General features: G+C 49.8%; 2 protein-coding genes across 4 annotated transcripts; one reads left to right on the plus strand and one right to left on the minus strand.

The window, feature by feature from the left end:
• The first annotated feature begins 536 nt into the window (after positions 1 to 536).
• CDK4 (cyclin dependent kinase 4) lies at positions 537 to 3,748 on the plus strand. Of its 2 annotated transcripts, none has more exons than XM_028165811.2 (8): positions 537 to 730; positions 1,157 to 1,411; positions 1,575 to 1,710; positions 1,824 to 1,991; positions 2,156 to 2,265; positions 2,527 to 2,577; positions 2,718 to 2,853; positions 3,087 to 3,748. In XM_028165811.2, exons 2-8 carry the CDS (start codon positions 1,194 to 1,196, stop codon positions 3,177 to 3,179), a joined length of 912 nt encoding a protein of 303 aa, XP_028021612.1. In that variant the 5' UTR covers positions 537 to 730; positions 1,157 to 1,193; the 3' UTR covers positions 3,180 to 3,748. The 2 variants fall into 2 exon arrangements, with proteins under 2 accessions (XP_028021612.1, XP_007179756.1); XM_007179694.3 differs by having other exon boundaries at positions 538 to 730; positions 1,175 to 1,411.
• Positions 3,496 to 7,073, minus strand: TSPAN31 (tetraspanin 31). 2 transcript variants are annotated; one of them, XM_007179693.3, is made up of 6 exons: positions 6,965 to 7,073; positions 5,550 to 5,717; positions 5,201 to 5,281; positions 4,741 to 4,872; positions 4,310 to 4,423; positions 3,496 to 4,209 (listed from the first exon to the last, which is right to left on the minus strand). In XM_007179693.3, exons 1-6 carry the CDS (start codon positions 7,004 to 7,006, stop codon positions 4,135 to 4,137), a joined length of 612 nt encoding a protein of 203 aa, XP_007179755.1. In that variant the 5' UTR covers positions 7,007 to 7,073; the 3' UTR covers positions 3,496 to 4,134. The 2 variants fall into 2 exon arrangements, with proteins under 2 accessions (XP_007179755.1, XP_007179754.1); XM_007179692.3 differs by lacking the exon at positions 6,965 to 7,073 and adding an exon at positions 6,270 to 6,485.
• Positions 7,074 to 8,211: the final 1,138 nt, after the last annotated feature.

Here is an 8,211-nt window from a genome sequence, read left to right on the forward strand (position 1 = left end):
ACACAAGCAAAACCCCCACATAAATACAGGAAGCAAGCACTCAGTAAAAATTTGTTGAATGAGTGAAACAAAGACACAAATGAGAATATGTTTTTCCGATAGCGGTGGAGCAGAAAGACGACCGCACCACCTCCCGTCCCCCGATCCACCTCCCCGCAAGGAGAGAGAGTGAGAGACGGGTAGTGGACTGGAGATGCACTCAGGCTCGGCTTCCAGCCCAGTGTTGGGAATCCTGGGTGGCCCCGGTTGCCATGGCATCGCATTGGACTCCACCCTCTCTCTTCTCCCGCCCCAACCCCGAGCCGGAGTTACGGCAGCCAGTCACGTGCCCTGCTGCGTAACCACACCTCTGCTTCTCCAAGCAATGTCAAGCGGTCACGTGTGATAGCAACAGATCACGTGGTTGCCATCGCCCCTCCGCCCCTTTCCCCTCCCCGCCCCCTTCTCGTTCAAAGCCGCTCCCGGCTGCCCCTCTGCGCCTGAGTAGTATGGTCACGTGCTCCGAACGTCCGGCGTTCGCCCCGCCCCCTCGATTTCCGCGCGCCTCTTTGGCAGCTGGTCACATGGTGAGGGTGGGGGTAAAGGGGGCCGCTCTAGCTTGCGGACTGTGTCTATGGTCGGGCCCGTAGCGTCCAGCTGTCCCGGACCGAGCTCGAGTGTATGGCGCCGCAGGAACCGGCTCCGGGGCCCCGATAACGGGCCGCCCCCGCAGCTCCAGACACGGGGTGAGGTAAGTGTAGCCCTTTCCAGGAATGGGGACCATACTCGCCCTCCACGGCTTCTTACGCGGGTTGGTTATGGAAGGGTCGCTCGAGGGCGGGAAGTGGGGCAGGGTGTGATATGTTCCTTTGTGGCCTTAGGAAGGTGCAATTTCAGGGACTGGGTGTAGGGTCTTCGATGTAGGGAGTGTGTCGTGTGGCATTTCTCTTGTGCGGGGTTCGATCGCCCCAAAGGAAAATGCATTTTTTTATTCTAGGAGCTCACGCGGCTGGAGGGGTTGGGGTTAGGGTCATTGTGTTACCTGGGAGTCGGCATCATGGAAGTTTGGGAAAGGGACGGGATGCTGTTGGTGTTGTCTTTATGATGTCTTTTGTGGGAGTCACTTTGTTGCTGCAGGCTCATACCATCCGAACTGTGGAAGGAATTTCGGTGGTAGGAGTCTCTGTGATTGTAGGGTCTCCTCTGGTCTGAGAATGGCTACCCCTCGATATGAGCCAGTGGCTGAGATTGGTGTTGGTGCCTATGGGACGGTGTATAAGGCCCGTGATCCCCACAGTGGCCACTTTGTGGCCCTCAAGAGCGTAAGAGTCCCCAATGGAGGAGGTGCTGGAGGGGGCCTGCCCATCAGCACAGTTCGTGAGGTGGCTTTACTGCGGCGGCTGGAGGCTTTTGAGCATCCCAATGTTGTGCGGTGAGAAGATGGAGGGTTGGGAGTGGGTAGTAAAAGGGAAAAGACAACCTAACCTATAGGTGTGGAGTGGTGGTCAGGAGAGAAGTGGGGACCCTGAGGGAATAGAGGAGGCCATGTTGGGTCAAAGATGATTGCTCAGTGAGTTACCATTTGTTCCGGCCAGGCTGATGGACGTCTGTGCCACAGCCCGAACTGACCGGGAGACCAAAGTGACCCTGGTGTTTGAGCATGTGGACCAAGACCTAAGGACATATCTGGACAAGGCACCCCCGCCAGGCTTGCCAGTGGAGACCATCAAGGTAAGGTGGGCAGACACTGAGAGGTAGATTGGGACCTTTGTAGTAGCATCTGTTGTGATTTCAGGTATGGTGCCTAGTTCCCAGTTTCTCTGTACCTCCCCCTTCCAAACCAGGATCTGATGCGCCAGTTTCTAAGAGGCCTAGATTTCCTTCATGCCAACTGCATCGTTCATCGAGACCTGAAGCCAGAGAACATTCTGGTGACAAGTGGTGGGACAGTCAAGCTGGCTGACTTTGGCCTGGCCAGAATCTACAGCTACCAGATGGCACTTACACCTGTGGTCAGTAGAATGATGGTAGCCAAAATGGGTTCTGGCTGGGGGAGGAGAGTGTTTGCCCATAGCAGTTGAGAAGGCATGTGTTTTTCACATCCTTGATTTTAGTGAAGCAGTTGTGCTTCAGGGTAATTCGTAGGGCTCTCATCCACTCTTCTTATTCCCGTTAGGTTGTTACACTCTGGTACCGTGCTCCAGAAGTTCTTTTGCAGTCTACATATGCAACACCTGTGGACATGTGGAGTGTTGGCTGTATCTTCGCAGAGATGTTTCGTCGAAAGTATGGGGCCCAAGTATCCTGAACATCTTGAATTTCCCAAATCTCATATTCATAAACCACATCCATACCCTGCCCGCTCTTCCACTCGAATTCTACTGGCCACCTTGTCCGTAACCAGCAGCTCTGAAATGTCATGGAATTAGGAATTTCGTAGCCCTTCATTCTCCATACCCTGTGTTTTGAGCCACTAAGTAGTAGTCATTCTACTACCATATCTTTGAAAATGACTGCTACCTAAATGAATGTCTCTTTTCACCTTAGGCCTCTCTTCTGTGGAAACTCTGAAGCTGACCAGTTAGGCAAAATCTTTGAGTAAGTGACCTGCAGAGGGGAAGAGTTTTCCATTCTGAGTCCTTCTCTTTCTGCTGAGCCCTGAATGGCAACTGGCTCTGCCCCTGAAGATGGGGGCTGGAGAAGGGCCCTCCTGACCAGAATTCTCCTGTTCCCCATAGCCTGATCGGACTGCCTCCAGAGGATGACTGGCCCCGAGATGTGTCTCTACCCCGAGGAGCCTTTTCCCCCAGAGGGCCCCGCCCCGTGCAGTCGGTGGTACCTGAGATGGAAGAGTCTGGAGCACAGCTGCTGCTGGTACTGGGCTTGGGCGTGGGCATGGGGTGAGATTGGGGTGGAAAATGGAGCAGGATAAAAGGGACCCAAACACATTGTGGTTACTGAGATTTGTTGGTGGATGGGCTAGTTTTTATTGCTGCTTTGAATGGCTGTCCACAAAGACAGATATAGAAAATAGCCCATCCCAGGTATTGTTGGGGGTGAGCAGAAATCTTCTTTCATGGTTTTCTGACCTTTGCCTCCCTTCTCAGGAGATGCTGACTTTTAACCCACACAAGCGAATCTCTGCCTTCCGAGCCCTGCAGCACTCTTATCTACATAAGGCAGAAGGTAACCCAGAGTGAGCCATGGAATGGTTGCAACAGAACCAGGAGAAGAGAAGCCAACATTTCCCTTCCTTTGAACATTTGAGTGGAGAGCCCCCCACTAAGAAGGTGATCTCTGCCTTCATCTCTGAGGCTATGGAGACGACTCCAACTTTTTATAGAGAATATTTTGCTGCCTTAATGACATTACCCTCCCACCCCTCCTTTTGAGGCTTATCCTTCTCTTGCCCCCTCTGTGTCCTTACACCAAGGGGTATGTCCCTTGTTCTTCCCCTTCCCTATACCTTGATATTGGGATCCTTTTTTATACAGGAAAAACAACAAAACAAAGAAATCTGGTCTTTTTTTTTTTTTTAATGTTTCTTTCTCTGGTTGGCTTTGCCGTTTGGGGATTTGAAAAAACCATTTGGAAGATGGAACTTCCCTGCACATTCTCCTTAGGTCACAGGGCCTACATAGTCAGTGGAGCCCCTCAACTAACTAAAGAGAAGAAAAGGCACTTACGTTGCTTCTTTGATTATGGAGTTTGAATGGTTTTTATTTTTGTATTCACTGAACTTCCCCAAACCGAGTCCTGCTTATTACAAGAGTTCTTGGTTTTCTCTCTGGATCTGTCCCTGATTTACTCTTGGAGCAAAGATGTGTTGAGATGGTCTAGTATGTGGAAGGGAGAAGAGGGGAAACAGCCAGGAATGACTCTAACCCCCATCCCATTTCATGCACTGCCAGGAGCTTCCCATATCCACTTAGGGAGAGAGGAAGGAAGGTTTTTCTTTATTCCTTATAATCTTGCTCCCAACAAAACATGTCAAGGCATAAAGCCTAGCTATTCAATCATCTTTAGGGAGCATGGCAAAGGGCCTTTCCTTTTTCTCAAACAAAAAGGGTTATAGACCCCAGGTTTTCCCTAAGGAAGGAAGAAAAAGCTTAGAGAGAGCAGACAGCAGGAGAGAAGTCAGAAGGATCCAAAGTCTCATAGAAAGGCACTGGGGTTGGCTCGAGGATCCTTCTGATTCCGAAATCTCATTGCTAGCCAAACACCAAGGATCTGTAGAAGCAAAGGGAAAGAGATAAGCACCAATTCTGAATCTCTGGGGCTAAGACTTAGGGGTGTAGAGAAAGGACATAAGGGAACTAGAGAATGTTACCTCTGTAAAGCTAAAGAAGAGTCCAACACCCCCCAGGATTTTCAGGGCTTCATCTGAATGCTTAAGAAGCTTTTCTCCACACATCTGGCATGTGGGGCTCCGGCTCTTGCAGATCTGAGGATAAAACACACATGTGTGTTTGGAGGATGCAGAATTGCTACAGTGCTCTATCCTAATATCTATGGTGAATGACCCTAGAAATTATCTTCCAATTCCTCATCAGTACCCTACAGACTGGAATCTCACTTGGCTAATTCTCTAGTCTCTGTATCCACCCTGCCACTCCCACCAGCACACAGCCCCAATACAAGTGAGCTACTAGAGAGAGGCAATCACATTCAAACTCAAATCTGCCAGTTGGGGCATTGGCCTTACCCAGTGTCCGACCATTCCCGCCCCGGCACCCTGCACCCTTTCCCACACCAACTCACTGCAGTGCAGAAAGCATAATCTTGTTGGTCCAGGGTTGTGAGGTTGAACAAGCCACAGCAATCAAAACTTCTTTCCAGTTCATCCCGGGTCTTGTTGCTCATGACCCACCAGGAAGCATTGATGACATCTGTCTGGAGGGTATAGGCAGAAGGAAATTATTTGCTGCTAACCTTAAGAATCCCCTACATCCTGATCCCAGTTCAAGTGCCTCCGTTTCCCTGTTCGAGTGAAGGGAGTTAACATCCTTCAGAAGCAAAGGTGCAGACACAATGATAACTATCCACTTCCTCTGGATCATCCTTATGGACAATTAGCCAGACATCCCAGAGGAAGCAAATGGCTCAAGATTCTGGAAGCAGTGGACCTAAGAATGACCTTTGGGGCCAGACTGAGAGTAAGGAGTTAGTTAGAGGTTAGAGGGGGGGGGGAAATCAAGTACTTGAAAGGGCACCCTCTTACCTGTTTGCTTAGGTTAATAGCCAGACATGAGCAAGAGATTCCAAACTGGAAAACGAAGACCAAACCAAGGATGATCATGTACTGAGAGGAAGAGTTATGGAAAAAAAAAAAAAGTCCTAGACTCTTTTATGTTCCACCTATAATAACCATCTGATCTAGTCATAGAACTTATAAAATTATGTCAGTTGAAAACAAAATCATCAGCTTCTGTTTCATAGAGTATGGTATAAGGGAGGGCAAGGAGACATATCCCCAAGATCCCTGAGGTCTCCTACCCTTGTCACTAACATCCTAGCTGACTCGGCCCTCCCAGGAGCCCCAGTGCCCCCATCACTTCAGGTCAGGATACAAAGAACAGCAGTACTTGGTGGTGGTTGACAGCACCCACCAGTCCAGCCACCGCGATGAGAAGAAGGAAGACTCCCACAGCAATGACTCCTCCGATGATGTGGATGCTGGACACCAGACCCAGGCCCCTAGCCCAAGCAGCCACTCCAATGAGCAACAAGCCTACCAGCTATAGGAAACAGAGCAGGATACATCTCAAAGAATTCTAGTGTGCACCACAGCCAAAGGCCATGGCGGGGGGAGGTGGGGGTGGGCGGGGCCCGGGGGTTGGACAAAAAAGGAGAACTGAGTTTTGTGTGAATGAGGGAGAGGAGGTGCTACTATCAGGACCAGAAGCATCCCTGGGCGTTCCTCCCATCAGAGGTCAGAATGGCTGGGACAGGGGTGGGAGGTGGCAGGGATAGTAGAGTCTATGAATATAAAATGGAACATTTAGCTTCATCCATCACTTCTATTGGGGAGAAACTTAAGTTCACAAGAGGGAGGGCTGGGCCTTTATGCCCACAGCCTTCAGTTCATTACCCCCACCCCCAGACAAACCCTCTGATCACCGGAAGTCTCTCCTCATCCCACGGAAGTCCCGAGGAATTCCCTCTTCGCCGGAAGTTCCCGGGAATCTTCCCGGAATCCCCAGTACACCCCTCTCCCCATCGGAAGTACCCTAGAGATTCTCCCTGCTCGCTTTTCCGCCCTGAAGCTTCCCCCACCTCCAAAACCTCACCATGTAGACTACGTTGAGCGCGCACAGCGCATTCTTGGAGCAGGCAAAGCCTCCGCAAACCATCTCCCCAGCTTTGGGGACCCAAGTGGGCCCAAGGACTTGGGGGGAGGGTCTTGGGTACCGTCTTCTTGGACCCCGACAGCTTCTGTCTCTTTAAATCGAGTCCAGCCAAACCCAATCCTCTGCGCCTGCACCGTCCCACCCCTGCCTTTGGATTGGCGGGACTCGGGGCTAATCCAGGACGTCGATGGCCTGAATGCCAATCAATCTGCATTGCGTCACTGAACCGCCTGCCGGCCCCTCCTTTAGGTTCTTTATTGGATGAAACTTAAAACTGGGGGCAGGGCTTCCAGAGATTCTCATAGTGACCAGAGCCTAAACTTCAAAACCCCGGATTGAAAACAGAGCTTTCTGTGGTGGCAGCTGGAAGAGGTCTTATCCGAGGGAGGAGGCTCTAGAGAAACTCCGGTGAAGAGAGAGAAGGTGCCGCTTCGAGGGCCGGGTGAAAGGGCTCCTCCCCTCAAGGGAGCGCCCTCCCACCCCTTTCCCCTTGTCCTGCAGTGACCTCATGATGACGCCCTTGTTCGCTGCTATTGCGTCACACTCTGGAACACCCAGAGAAGCAAAATACTGAGCTATTTACCCCGGTTACAGAGGCCCTGGGTTGAGCACAGCGACACCTAGCAAATACTCACATGTTTGCAAGTGCGTCCACTGGTACACATAGTCTGTTCCATATCCCCTCCTAACGGGGGGTGAACATGCTAGAAATTCAATATGAAAAACAGCAGCCTCGGGCCGGCGCATTCCTGTATGTGACAAAGCCACAGGTACAGACATGAGTGTGCTGGAGTCCAGAGTACATGCCTGATCCAGGGCGCGTAAAAAAAAAAAAATGACAAAGGGAGGGGTCTGGAATATGCATAAATATGAGGGGAAGGAGGAGTCTTCACATTTTCACTAGGCGCGGCCATAGTGGTTGATCAATATTTGTTTATCATTAAATAAGTGCTTTGACACACGGCCTTCTTCGTGGGGATGGGAAAGGGCATAGTTCCTCTTTCCCCCAAGAGAAAGAGGCAGTCATAGTAGGAACACAAATGAAAAACCTCCCTTCAAACCCACAGAATGATTTACATTTGTGCGTACTTAGATTCTATGACTGCGTTAAGTGGCATCATCTTACCGCTAGAGTCAGACTGCATGGGTTCCAACTTTGCCACTTACTAGCTGTGTAACCTTGGCCAGTTACTTAAACTTTGGCCCGTGCCTGTTTCCTCATCTGTAAAATGGGGATAAATAACAAAACACCTACCTCTTGCGTTGTTGTGAAAATTGAATGAGTTAATATATGTATATAGAATGCTTAGAACAGTACCTGGCACATAGTAAACACTCATTGTTAGTTATTATTGTTTAGGCTATTTTACAGTTTCCCGTGGGTAATCCTAACCCTAATTCTTATCTCCAGCTACACATTAATATATTAAAATCCCCTATCCTCCACAAATTAGTATCAGTTAGATAAGCAGGAGAAGAGGCATTTGGCAGGGCCGGAAAGGTTTGAGTCCTGAAACAAAATGATTACATCAAACTATCCACTATTTCCCCCCTCACCCACCCCTGCATCTTCATTCTGTCCTTCAATTCCTCATCCAGCCTCTTCTCTTTCAGGTCCTAAATCAAGGGCAAGACAGTGGTATTAGGGATAAGGGGAACTGGTTGGCAAGCATCTTAGTTGGGTGGTGTAGTGAAAAGGGTATCAGAACTATAATCAGAAGACCTAGATCGGTATCCTTGTGTCACCTCTTACTGGCCTCTCTGAGCTTCAGTTTCCTTTTCTGTAGAATGGGGATAAAAATCCTACCCCTTGGGCCTGTCGTGAAGTCTACATGTGTGAAAGTGTGTTGTAAACTATTAAGTGTTATAGATGAGTTAATTA

Source organism: Balaenoptera acutorostrata, chromosome 11 (assembly GCF_949987535.1).
Source record: "Balaenoptera acutorostrata chromosome 11, mBalAcu1.1, whole genome shotgun sequence".
Taxonomy (NCBI): domain Eukaryota; kingdom Metazoa; phylum Chordata; class Mammalia; order Artiodactyla; family Balaenopteridae; genus Balaenoptera; species Balaenoptera acutorostrata.

Bases quoted from the DNA above. Each gene is read 5' to 3' on its own strand.
- CDK4 (XM_028165811.2), top strand. From the start codon at position 1,194: ATGGCTACCCCTCGATATGAGCCAGTGGCTGAGATTGGTGTTGGTGCC. The intron at 1,412-1,574 runs GTGAGAAGATGG...TGTTCCGGCCAG, and splicing joins GAGCATCCCAATGTTGTGCG to GCTGATGGACGTCTGTGCCA. The intron at 1,992-2,155 runs GTCAGTAGAATG...TATTCCCGTTAG, and splicing joins AGATGGCACTTACACCTGTG to GTTGTTACACTCTGGTACCG.
- TSPAN31 (XM_007179692.3), bottom strand. From the start codon at position 6,332: ATGGTTTGCGGAGGCTTTGCCTGCTCCAAGAATGCGCTGTGCGCGCTC. The intron at 5,718-6,269 runs GTGAGGTTTTGG...TGTTTCCTATAG, and splicing joins CGCTCAACGTAGTCTACATG to CTGGTAGGCTTGTTGCTCAT. The intron at 4,424-4,740 runs GTGAGTTGGTGT...TTTTATCCTCAG, and splicing joins ATTATGCTTTCTGCACTGCA to ATCTGCAAGAGCCGGAGCCC.